The sequence below is a fragment of the Mchenga conophoros genome, linkage group LG14 (genome assembly GCF_057382185.1).
Source record: "Mchenga conophoros isolate Kocher_MC1m ecotype Shallow Benthic linkage group LG14, M_conophoros_male_GT1.1, whole genome shotgun sequence".
NCBI classification, from domain to species: domain Eukaryota; kingdom Metazoa; phylum Chordata; class Actinopteri; order Cichliformes; family Cichlidae; genus Mchenga; species Mchenga conophoros.
Window position 1 is genome coordinate 6,991,941 of NC_140539.1, and position 13,752 is coordinate 7,005,692.

The 13,752-nt window shown below is 40.5% G+C and overlaps 1 protein-coding gene across 4 annotated transcripts in view; it reads right to left on the minus strand.

Annotated features, from left to right (window-relative positions):
- Positions 1–13,752, minus strand: part of ecel1 (endothelin converting enzyme-like 1) — a 55,921-nt gene that overhangs the window by 32,215 nt on the left and 9,954 nt on the right. For all 4 annotated transcript variants that reach the window (XM_085244956.1, XM_085244955.1, XM_085244957.1 and 1 more), the window contains 5 exons: positions 12,809–13,681; positions 11,796–11,864; positions 11,198–11,308; positions 10,958–11,050; positions 9,769–9,893 (listed from right to left, as the gene is read on the minus strand). In XM_085244956.1, the coding sequence (XP_085101082.1) occupies positions 9,769–9,893; positions 10,958–11,050; positions 11,198–11,308; positions 11,796–11,864; positions 12,809–13,666 (1,256 nt within the window). In that variant the 5' untranslated portion in view covers positions 13,667–13,681. The remainder of the gene's footprint in view (positions 1–9,768; positions 9,894–10,957; positions 11,051–11,197; positions 11,309–11,795; positions 11,865–12,808; positions 13,682–13,752) is intronic.

Sequence of the window (13,752 nt, forward strand, 5' to 3'; positions counted from 1 at the left end):
GCTCTTTTTAGAGAACTGGCTCTTTCGGTTCGGCTCACTAAAAAGAGCCAGCTCTTTCGGCTACGAACCGGCTCTTCAGGTTGTTTTGTTGCTTTAATTAATTTATTATTATAATAATAATATAAAATCATGCACAAAAGCAATTACTAATGTAAAGAAAAAAGTGGTTTTATTTATATATGTTTATATATAAATTAGAGATGGACCGATCCGATATTACGTATCGGTATCGGTCTGATACTGACCCAAATTACTGGATCGAATATCGGCGAGAAATAAAAAATGTATTCCGATCCATTAAATATCAAAAAAGCACCTCACAAAACTTGCTACACGGCGTAACTCGGCTCATAAACGTAGCACATTGCAGCAGTATGCATCACGTGATAGAGCGGCTGTGTGTATTTGTAGCCTCACCAGCATTTCATCTCCGAGGAAGTTATCCCAGAGAGAAGTAAAGCAACTGTGTAAGTTCATCTCTGAATGTTTGTAAAGCATTCCCACGTTAAGCTTAACAACCGATATATGGAGCGACTGCCTCTTCTTGCTGCTACTTCAATCATGAAACTGCTTAATGATCAGCTGATCGGCTTTTCTGTCGCGAGTCCGTCTCTCTTCTTTGTTTTTGGCCCACTTCTCACCAGAAAGAGGAAACCAGCAGCTGAACAACAGCAGCACGTTTAAGCTTGATAAGCTGTTGTTAGAATTTATTTAATATTACTTTCTAAACCAGGATCTTTTTCTACGTAGCTGACGGCTGGTAACTGTGCAGGGGCGGATCTAGCAAAGTTTAGCCAGGGGGGCCGATAGGGCATGAACAGGGAAAAGGGGGCACAAAGACATACTTTTCTTTCTTATTCTCATTTAAAATGTCGAGCTTTTAATAAATAATTATCTGACTCTTACACCCAAAGTTTTAATCTGATGTAAGATATATAGAAGTCCATTACTGTACATAGTAACTATTAAGTCTAATATACCCTAGTAAGCTATAGTACTTTTTCCTTTAGGAAGGTACCATCTGTGCAGTCTGCAATTCTGTTGAAGAAAGATGTTGAATCTATTTAATTATTCTTGAAAAATAATTTATTTCTGTGCATTTTCCCCCTGCATCAAATTAAATTTGATTACATCGATTAAGCATCAGGAGGTGGAGGGTGGTTCCTTATTTTTTTTTGCTGGGAGTTTGCAACCCTATTAGTTAGGTTGCTTAATATTTCTGCTAAGTACTCTTTAAAATACCAGAATAGGGAGGATGGAGTAGGTTTAAGTTTATTAGATTGATCAGTATTGCTGAACTATGAAATATTTTGGGTGCAGTGTATTTTTTACATACAGGTATAACAGAATAGCTTTAGTGTTGTTATTTATTTAAACTTGAGTATAAACTTATACAAAATGCATATTAAAAAAAACGTTTTATTGATTAAAAAACACACTATATCGGATTCATATCGGTATCGGCAGATATCCAAATTTGTGATATCGGTATCGTATCGGACATAAAAAAGTGGTATCGTGCCATCTCTAATATAAATATATGCGGTGGCCCCTAGAGACAAAACACGTACAAACTCCAAAAAGCACATACAAACTCCAAAACACATTTCTAGCATGAACTGAACATCCTTTATCATCTGCAACTGAAAATAGTTGTGGATGATAACTATACCTTTCTACGCTGTTGTCCCTGGCTCTCTTTCTCCCTCCTGCTCTGTTCCTGTGCTACTGAGTGTAACTACCGCCCCTCCCCCCTCTTCCCAGCGTAAAGCACAAGGCTCGCATGCTGAGTGAAGCGGAAAAAAAGTGCGAGAGAGAGAGGGTGAGAGAAAGAAAAAAAAAAAAACCCCCCCCCCGGCTCGCGATAAGGAGCCGGCTCGCCTAGTTCACGTCAAAGATCCGGCTCTAAGAGCCATTTCGTTCGCGACCGACCCATCACTAATGAATAGACTGGCCCTTCTGTATGATGCAGCTGATCCAACTTTATTAAGGCTTTAATTTAGGGTCACTCTGACTGGGAACATGCTGACCCAGACAGCTGAGGCCTTGCTTCTGTTAATTCCTGGAGAGTGAAGTGGGCCTCTCGACAGCCTTAGTACAGTTGGTACCTTTTGGATCAATTTATGGGAAATTTAATGTAAGTATCTCAAAAATATTACATGTTGTCTGGTACAGACTGTGCGGGAAAGGTGAATAAAATTAGGACATTTTATTAGCCTGTTACTTAGCACTTAGCAGTGGTCAGCTAATAACATTACATTACAAAGTTCCTCTAGAACACTGTAAACTAGCCGTATGATAGTTTATGTTAAAATTCCATCATTTAGAAGTATTCAGTTTGCAATGTCAAGCAGCGCTGTTTTCTTATGATAGTATTTTGCAAAACATGCTAATATGCGTATTTAAGGTAAACCTACATAGCTCTGCTAGCAAGGACGATGACTCCTATATTAATTGGTTAATAGGCACCTTTGGTTATTGTGACATCACTGGTATCACCCCAACCGGTTGCAGCAGATGGCCCCGCCCCTCCCTGAGCCTGGTTCTGCCGGCGGTTTCTTCCTGTTAAAAGGGAGTTTTTCCTTCTCACTGTCGCCAAAGTGCTTGCTCATAGGGGGTCATCTGATTGTTGGGTTTTTCTCTGTATCTACTGTACAATATAAAGCGCCTTGAGGCGACTTTTGTTGTGATTTGGCGTTATATAAATAAAATTCAATTGAATTGAATTGAATTATTGGAAGTTTAGCTTCACCTTCATGTTATCGGTAATTTTTATTTTGAAGCATGTGTGCAAAACTGGAAAGACCTCTTGATGTGGAAGCAAGTCTTCATAAGTTATGCTAATGAGCAACATCCCTCAAGAAATCGAATAGCTCACCATCCACCTTTGTTTAAAACCTAATAATGAATTTCCTGTGAGACAGAACCTGAGATGGACTGAAGGTGGGAGGAAGATGACAAGAAAGAAAGAAAGATAGTGAGAGACTTGGTGGTACAGGTAGGATCATTCGAGGACCATGGATGACGTGCAGATGGAGAGAAAAGAGAGCGAGAGGTGTTGATGGATTGAAACTGAGCTGTGGGATAGACAGATACAGTGAGAGAGGAGGAGATGGAGAAAGATGACGAGAGTTGGGAGAAAGAAACAAGTTTGTTGAGGGAGAAGAAACAAGAAGAATATCTGACACAATGAGGGAGAGGGGGAAACGGAAGAGTTCAAATTTTTACCACTGTTGGTGCAAGGAAGGCTATATCTGCCAAGAAAAGAAAAGAATATATGAAATAACTATTACGAATGGAAAGAGTAAAATCTTTTGTAAGCCAGTATCATGACGCAAATACAGAAAAACATTTACGTTTAAGGAAATATATATATGGGATATTGCGTCACACTTCTCTTTACACTTTTAGTTAAAACCCGTCAATAAATGCTCAAATAGGTGTTCTAAAATCTGTGACAATAACTTTGACAATTCGTCAGGATGGCTCTATGATATTTGAGTCCATCTGCAGCTCCATGCTATTGTATTAAATGAAATTAATGAAATTAATTTAAAAAAAGGATTTGTTTTTTTAAATAGGGTACACTAAACTTACTGGACAGATAAAAACGTTGCTTCATCTGAGACTGAAGCTTTTACCTTTCAAATGAAATATAAATATTGGCTGCAATCAAGCATAAAACTCAGTGAAAGAGCAATGCTAAACTGCCTAGTTACAATAAAGTTTGATTGATTTAGGAAATCTTACTATTGCTTTTTATTTAAAACCGAAAACCTTCGTAAGTCAAATGTTTAAAAAACAAAAACAAACCCAAGTTAGTTGAATAATTCCCATTGATACATATTTATTTCATAGGTTTTATGCTTATCTAACATCTATTTCCCTATCAGAAACAGACTGCAGTGTTTTAAAGGTCATCAGTGTGCAAAATGGGCAAAATTCACTAGTACAGTTTAGAAATATTAGTTTGACTTCAATGCAGTCTAATAAATGGCACTTGTGGTGAGGTGGAGGACTGGAGTGAGCGTGTCATCTAGGGCTAGGCCACATGTGTGAGAGGTTTTAATCTTTGGTTTTAAATGGAAGCAGTTCAGACTGCTTTGAATCCGAAGGTTGTTTCTCCTTTGTGGCAAAGTGAGAACAGCATATCAAAATTTCTTTTCACGCGTACAAATGGAACTGAAAAGTTAACATTTCAGATTCTGTCTTTTTCTTCTTATCCAGTTCAGGGTTGTTGGATGGCTGGAGCCTATCCCATCTACCATACAGGGAGAACATACAAACTCCACACAGAAAGCAATCAGCCAGTAGGTAGTTTCGATCCCAGGACCTTTTTGCTGTGAGAAGGTGCCAGAGTGGTTAGCACTGAGGCAGTAGTGCTACCACTATATCACCACGATGCCCCCATTTTAAAATCAGTGTTACTGAGTAGGTTTAGGTATTAGGCTGAGTTTAAAGAAAAGAGGAGCTAAAACTTCTTGTCAGACAGCGGGTATACTGACGGGCCACATACAAGCCAGTGTAACGTAAAATAGTATTTTTTTGAACTGTGAACCATGCTTCTCAAATGTGGTTCGAGAATAAAAAAGCTACAGTAAGAAATGAGCGTAATGGGTCCCTTTACACACAGTGTTCCCAAACACCAGTCAGTTTAACAAGCAGAGGATGAACTGCAGGCAGGTTTACCGGGATAAATACTGCATGTATTGAGTATAAGGTGTGCAGCTCCACACTAAAGCCTATATCTGCCGATTGTTATAGCTGACTGCGTGCATGAGTGATAAAAGAGAGAAAACACAGGCTGTCAGATAGTCACTGGTGGAGAGAACAAAAGACAGAAGGAGAGGATGATTGAAACATTGTGCAGAATCTGTTACTAAAGCCATCGGGGGGATAGATGGACGTACCACTACAAGAGAAGATTGGTAAACAACAAGGGAAGAGACAGAGCATCAAACCTGGAGTCTGCAACCCGAAGAGACATGAATTGGTGGTGCTAATGGATGTGATGGTGGCAATGGTAATGGTAAGGGTTAGGAATCCCTTAAAGATATAAAGCTTACAGTCTTGTGATTATTTCACAAAGAGAAGACTTTGTGAAATAATAGGAAAGAACCTGTTTAAAAAGTGGAGCAAAAACAGATGAATTGACAAAATGTGATATGGAGGAGATGCTTTCACTGATGGCACTTGGACTAAATCACAGCAACACATCCTGTCATTCGTAGAAGCTAATGAAAGTAAGCAGGGATAACACAAAAGTGAACAATCACCTTTATTTAAATCCTTTAAAATGGATGAAAAGGGAATTAAAAGCCAGCAATAACTTAAGTAAAAGCATTTAAAAAATGCCCAGCAATCATTCATCTTTTCTACTCTGTGTCTTACCTCAAGCTACACTACGCTTTTGCAGCACAGTCTAGCAAAAAATACATCATGGTGTTTGTATTTGTCTAGAAATCACCCGACCTAGGTGCATGTCAGAACACTAATGTCTGGATGCAGTGGGAGATCCCAAAATACTCTTTAGGAATTGAGTAAAATTCTTCTGTGATAATCACTTATCAGAAGATTTCTTCTGTAGCTGTTACATTGAAGAAGTCCCCAAAATAAAACAAACTTGCATTTTTGTTTAAATGATGGTTGTATTTTGCTGTGAAAAACAGGAAAACATTAGCACACTGACCCCAGAAAGTTGATTCTGTTCATCAGGACGTAGTGCTTTCGGTATGTTAAACATTTCATCACTCAGCCTCAGCTGGCTGCAGGTTTCCCCAGCCTCATAAATGGTGCAGTTGCATAATGGATACGATTAGCTGTGAGCTCAGCTTCATGATCATTAATATGTAAATTGTCACGACCATCCATGGGCATAAGTATTGTTCTCACAGAGTTAGGGAATGGCTGCAATCACAGCAATGTAACATGGTGTAAGATCTTCTTCGATTCAGGAATGGTCATTCTATTTTCACATAAATGGCCTCCTTGACTCCTCATTTAAACCAGTGTTCCTTCCCCTCCAGGATGTGCACATGCTCATTATTAAACAAGTGGCCACTGGCCTGGAGGTTTAAATAGACCACAGAGTCCCAGCCCACTGTGGTAGCTCTTCTGTAGCTCCCAGAGGTTGTATGGGTTCCCTGATGTATAATTCACGGCCATCCTCCAGGCAACTCTGTTTGTCCCAGGGGACTCGATCCTTGAGGTGGACCAAATTTTGGCGCAGTGTGTTTTGGGGTTTGAAAGCCACCGAGATGCAGTGTTTTAAAAAAAAAAAAGTGTCTCAGCTGTACACCTGACACATAAGGGATCACCAGTGGTTTTTGCCTAGACAGCAATTGTCCTTATTCTCTTCTGGGTTGCCTGGAGCATACTTTAGGTGCCTTCGCAGCTTTGATAAATGTTTAGCTGGATTAGCTACATGAATTCAGGGCCTTTTTTAATATGGCTGCTGTGTCTGTGGGGATGGTGTTTGTGTCCTGATGACACACAGTTGTGTTCCAGTGGATGGTGAGAGTTAAACGGTAAATACTGATGTTTATGCAATGCATTATCTTACAGGTTGAGTTTGTCCCCCATTACCGATGGAAATTTCACAGTCCAAGAATGCCAGTCCTGTCATTTTTCATATCTTCTGTGGTGAACTTGATGTGTTTGCTCATAAGTTAATGTGAACCTTGAATTGTGGTACACCCAATCCATAGATTTGATTGTTACCCAGGTGCCATCAACATACCTGAACCGATCACTCGGTGGGGTAACAGAGCCTTTTCCCCACTGTTTCCATATACTGTTAACCACAATGTGTGATACTGGGGAACCCATGGCGCACCCATGTTTTGGTGTGATGTGAGTGCCTTCTTGATGCTGATATTGGACACTGGAGGCTTTGTATAACTGGGACAGGCTAAAGCTTTCATCCACAGTTGCAGTTGTCGCCATCGCTCTACTTTAACATTCGTATCTGCATCTACAGTGTTGTTATTTGTTATATTTGATTCTGTGGCTGTGATCAGTTCTACTAGCATATTTGCCTCTACAATTGAGCAAAGTTCGACCCCTTAGGAATAATGTCTTTCTCTACCTGAGTGAGTTGCTGTCAGACAAATTCTTCACCCACTTGTCCACTACCCCTGTGGCTTGTTGTTAAGGAAACTCTCTACTCTATGCTGATGTTTCTGGTGCCCAACAGCTAGATCCTGCCCGGTCTTACACTTTTCCTTCTGTGCTAAATGACCCTTCCTGGTAAATTTGAGCACCTGTTGAAGAGTAATATAAGTCTTTGATGGATCTGTTCCTCTTTCAATTGAACACATCACCTGATCAATGGAGAAATTAGTTAGTCTCACCTGCTCATTTAGCAGCTGACTCTGTGCCTTCTGGAGGACTTTGTTAGCTTGGTGGCCCTTGACAGATGATCTCAGTGTAGACTTTTAGGAGCAATCCCACACTGTCTGCATCTGAGACTGGATCTCAGGTGGTAGCTATAGTCTGCCGTCTTACATGCCGTATGCTCATACTCATGTACCAGCTTTAGGCAGTCCTTGCCAAAGTGAAGCAAAATGTCTTGATACGTGCTCAATCATCCAAGTAAGGAAATCCCAGGAAGTTGATTCTGTTCATCTGGATGTCACGTTTTCAGTGGGAGAAATGTTTCATCACTCGTCTAACTGACTGCTTTAGCCCACTGAAAAATCACCAGTGCTGAGTGATACAAAGCTCACAGTGAAACTCAGGCTTTCCTTTCAGTCTGTTTAATGTAGGCAGTTGCCATCTGTCAAACATCTGCGCTTCATCTGTACCTTCAGCCGGGTGTGTCCAGAATGTTCTGTACAGTCTGAATATTAAAATGTGATTTTTTCAGATTACAGTAAAATGAGTGATTGGTATATATTGCTGTTTAAAAACACTTAAAGAGCTGAAGTCACTGAAGAATAACTATTATTCAGTAACTATACTAACACTAGCAGTTCTTTTAGGCATTATAACATCATATAACATTCTGACAAATTTGCATTGGTTAATTCCCCTTATACATACCAATTCTGATTTGTAATTGCAAACTTTAATAATTATACCAAGCTGCAGGATGTCAGATAGCTAATTACTTGTTTGTAGAGTTGCACTTTGTGTTGAATTTTTTATGTAATATATCCTAAGATCTGTTATAAATTCTTCCAGGGGGCAAAAGTTTTCTGTTGAAGGTAACAAAGCTGGGTGGGTTGAAACTGTACCACAGTCAGTTATTTCAGCATTTCTTTTTTTTAATGACAAATCACACAATCATTAGCAAATGAGCCTTAATACAGACTAGAACTAAAAAGCTTTGTGTGACAGAGAAATTCAGATCTACGTAAAGCTGGACAGTCAACTAGATCAAGCTCTCTGTTATTCAGAGGAATTACTCAGATATTCAAAGTGTGGCTTGTAGGAAATTTGGTCTTCACTTTGAAAAACACTCATGCTGAATTGTATTGTTCTCATTCCGATTAACAAGCAAAGAAAATCTATTAATTGGGTAATAAACCTACACTGAGTGGGACGTAATTGAGAAAACAAAAGCAATCAGTCATTTCCACCATAGTGTCAATATTGCACATTATGATCTGTGAGCTTCATGAATAGTATGACAATATGACAATATGACATTGTGACCAACACAACCCCTGTGGAAATGCTGACTTTTGTTACTATTTCAATGTCACTCCATGACCTCTAATAAAGTAGACATGTTACAGTCTGACTTTTCAATTGATTACAAATCTTGTGTGAGACTGATCAATATTACACCAGCGTGAAGCCCATGACTTGCACAAAATCAATCAAAGGTTTCACAATACAATGTCACAAAGTTTGTAAATCTGAAACAGTGAACAGTGGTAATAAAGGAGCAGCACTGAATGTCCTCGCAACTTCATGAAGTGGTGAGTCATTAAATTACCAAAATGTCTGAGTAAGTTACGTTGCCACTTACTCAGACATTTATGTTGCTGGACAGACAGACATGCATCCTGTATCAGACATAAATGACAAGCAAGTAATCCACCCGCCAGTCATCCAGCCATTCAGCTGTGCATGAGGGCTGGGAGCTGTTGTGTATTTGTGTAGAGCACAGAGACTATTGGCGAGCTGTCAGTGGCTGTAACACACATCCTGACGTACAGCAGCCCTCTAAGGCCTCCCCTGGAGTCTGTCAGGAAGAAGAAGGGAAAGGAAAGAGTGTGTGTTTCTGTATATATATATATATATGTGTGTGTGTGTGTGCTTATGTGTGTTTGTGTCCATCCATGTGCGTCTGCGTCTGTCTGAGACTGCAGGAGGTAGAAAGGTGTGGGGGTAGATCAATAATAATCAGCTGCAGTAGAACTGGAAGTTCACTCAACAGTGACTCTCCACACACACACACACACACACACACACACACACACACACACACACACTAATGTGTACACAAATACATGCACAGCAGCACTCAAAAACCAATCCATACACCTTGTGACACTGCATTGTAGCCCAAACTATAGTGACAACACTCAAATAAAGGCAACCCACACACAGATACACACACGCACACACACACACACATATACACACACACTTAGAACTACCTCAAACTAAAACGCTTACTCATACTCTCAAAGTACCACTTCTAAAATGCATGCGTCTAATCTCATTGATTTTCCATACATTTCAGCACCTTCATCTTTCTCTACCTGCTCCACACGCTCAACCTTCACCCTGCACCAATGCCTCTGATTTCTTTACCTCTTCGAAGTGGTCTTGATGATTTCAGAGACTTTCTGCATGTAATCGGTGGCGAGCACCACGATCTCTTCATCTTCTGAAAAGTTGTCATGGAAAATTCTGTCCAGCAAACGTTTCCAATGAAGCTGCAATAACAAGAGGGTGGTTTAGATTGTATGTAATCATACAGTTTAACCTTTTAAGAGACAAAAAATTGGATAAATGGATTATACTATGCATAAATACATAGTATGATCTACGGGACTATTGCTATTCAAAATCAAAGTAGGCCTGTATCAGCAACTCAGTCCAGTCAACCTAAACAACCATCTAAATAATTTGTTCCTATTCTTAGAACCTATACTGGTAACTGGATATATGCTGTAGGTAAATGGTTAATGGTAAATATTTAGGTTTAGGCAAAAAGAAGAAAAGAAGTTGCTTGGTGACTGTTTTCAGTTTTCAGTTTTATTTGTCATATGCAAGTTAGCACAGGGTCAACATTGCAATGAAATGTATTTTGGTGGTTACTGAACATTTCCAAGCTGACCAAACTGACGCCCAGTTCAGCAAGCTCCAGACTGAGCAGTACCAAGCAAACAAGGTGGAATTTCAAAGGGAATCTGGGCCTTCTGGTGCAGGTAGTGAAGCTAAGATGAAAATGCTTCTCTATCTGTAAACAGTTTCTTTCAAATGAAGTATAACTGTCAAATGCGATCAAGCATCCATCATGAATGTACAGTAAAAGTACAGCAATAAAGTATTGCTCCAACCAAGTGCTTTAAACACTGACTAATGTTTCAAACATGGTGAAACATTGTTAATAAATTTAAGTGTTGTTTTGGGGAATTACTGACCATGTCCAAACCAAACAAATTGAAAAGAGGCCACTTGACTACTTTATAATGGCTAACTGCTAAACTATACCTATGAAAAGTATTCGATTGTCTGCATTCATACACATATAAACTTGAGTGACATCCTTTTCTTAATCCATAGTTATGGAACCACATTCCATGAAGTTCTCTATGCACTGTTCTTGAGAGAATCTGAAGGCCATAGATATCTCTCTCTATCTATCTATCTACATATATATACATATATATCTACATATATATATCTACATATATATATCTACATATATATATATATCTACATATATATATGTATATGTATGTGTTCTGGTTGTACATGCACGTGCACTACTCACGCTGGGAGCAATACGCTGCAGCTGTCTAAGGGTGATGCGGTTATACATGGTGCTGATGTCCTTTCTTTGGTCGTCATATTCTGACACAGTGATCTGGAAAGAGAGGAAATTTTACTCAGCACTGCGCACACACTCATGTGAAAAAAGAAACACATACACGCACACATGCACACACACACACACACGCACACACACACACATACACACACACACACACACACACACACACAATCAGCTTACATTGGCCAGACGGGTCTCCAGCTGTATAATCTCCGTGGACTTCTGTGTGGCGTTGTGAGCTCCCAGCATGCTCAGCAAGCGCTCCATCAGACCCTTGTATGCCGTCAGGATCTGAGAAGCAGAGTGATATCAGCGCTAATAGACAGGAGGTGCTGCTGAGACATCGTCAATAATGTCCGGAGACGGCGGTGACATGTGGCAAAGTGGACAGCACAACAACACCACAGTGGGTGACAGAGGAAAACAGGTGGATGGATGAAGAAGAGCGAATGAAGAGTCAATAGGGCAGATGGGAGGAGGAGAGAAGGAGGAAAGGACTGAGGGAGAGAAGATGGGGGAAAGAGGGGAAAGAGGAAGGGAGGGTGGCAAAGAGAAGTGGAAAAGAAAGCAAAAGAAAAAGATGATGTAGGAAGGAGAGAAGAGAGAAGCGAGAAGGCAGGCAATGGTTGGGGTCAAACAGGAGGTGGGATGAAATGATGATGAAATTTAGGCCAGTGAAAGGAAGAAGAATCAGGGAAGTAATGAGAGGAAGGGAGAAGGAATGGAGGAGGAAAAGTGGAGGGATACTGGTGGGTGGTAATAGAGGGAGAAAGCTCACCTTTGTACTATCTTCATCCTGGCCCAGATAGAGACTTCTTTCAGGCAGTGTGAGCCCTTCCTGATCAATCTGCACCAACATATGCACACATACAGTCAAAAGCTCAGGAGAGTTTTTATCTGCCATGTAGTCATATGTTTTACTAAGCACCCCACTGGTACATATTCAAAGGGTTGATTAATATTTGATACTCTGAAAAAATGGTAACATTTACAAACTATTCTCCACACTGTATGCTAAACATTAATCATTTATAACATTTAATGAATAATTCACACAGAGTAATTCATCTTTTATTAAACTGCAGATGTTTGACATCTAATATTACTGGGTTTTGTGAAAATCCTATCCAGAAGTTTTGGTTTTAAAAAAACTAAACAAAACTCTCCACACACTTATAGTCTTCTGACTAAAATCTAAACATGTGACCTATGCATGAATCCTGGGTCAAAATAGGGGCTTCCAAAAACTTCAAATAGAATAAAGAATTAGACATTTGAAAGTGAAAATTATAAATTATACTAAAAAAAATATTATTAACCAAAGAAAAGAAAAGAAAAAAGCAGCACTGCTGGAGGCTCTCTGTCTGACAGGTAAAACTGGATTTCTGTTCTATCTACCCCATACTGGGCGCCAAAGTAGAAACAGCTGTTTGCTGTGGGCCGAGATCCAGCTACCTTAAAACACACCATTGGTGAGAAAGAGAGTAGTTTAATCCCTGGCTCTATTAGTTTGCCCTCATGTGTACATAATGTAATATTAAATTGTTTTATTCCATGAGAGTTTTTTTTTTAATAAATAAATAATTTAATATGACTTTGGCCAGTTTCGACAGCACTAATGATAATAATATGTCTGTAAAGAGGCAAGTTCAGCTCTAATTTAGACTTCCATTGGACCTTTTGTGCCATTGTTGCACTGTATTTGGAAAAAACCCCACATTTTTTTAATACCATTAAAAACTCACACAACAAGCATTTTCAAATGGACTGAGTTTTCTCATAAGTTCTCACCCTGATAGCATTCCTTGAGGAGTTTTTGTCATCCACATTGACGGTGAGGGAGAAGAAGACAGCAGTGCTGTACTCTCCCTGCGTCCTATAGAGCAGCTCATTAAAGTCCGGTCTCTGTGGTGCACCCTCCCTTTCCCACCCTGCAGCACCAGGGGGAGCCCCCACCAGGTCCCACCCTCCACAGCTGTCTATTACCTCCATCATGGGGTCAGACCCCAGCTTGTCAATCTCCTGGATGTTGATGCAAGATCGATAGAACTCCTTGACTTTACGCTCTGCTGAGTTGGGCCCACGCCTCCGAATTGGCTCCAGCAGAAGGCGCTGTAGTTTCTCCTCATTATGTTCTCCTATGGCAGTAATGATGCCGTAGCTGAGCTTGTCCTCTGGGATGCCATGGCGCCTCAGCCAACCACCACAGGCGAAGGAATAGAAATCCTGGCATGGCTGGATGGTTGGGTCGATATTGGCCTGAACAAAACGAGCAGCCCGCAGGAGGGAGCGTTTCCGCTGGCAGTCCTGACGGCACTGCATGTCCTGGTGGACGTCCAGTGAAATGTACTTGAGTGCCAGCATGCTTCCCAGGATGACACACATGCCTGCAGCAAAGACCAGTGCAGAGAGGAGGCAGATTTCCCTCCGGCTCCATCGAGGGAGGCCCCCACTGTTGCCGGTGCTCCCTGGATCTTTGTTTCGACCACCTGACCAGGTCCCTCCCCGACTTCGTCCCATGTGACGGTCCAAGCTGCCCCCCAAATGAAGAGTCATACCATTACTGAGGATATCACTGCTGTAGCGACCGCCATATTTAATTTCCTGGAACTCATCATAGTGGGCTGTTAGTGAGTACGTCTTCTCCATCTTAAAGTAGAGTTTCTAGTCAACAAAGAGAAAGAGGAAGGGATGGAATTGGAGTTATTTTTGTGTTCAGAGTACTTTTATGACCG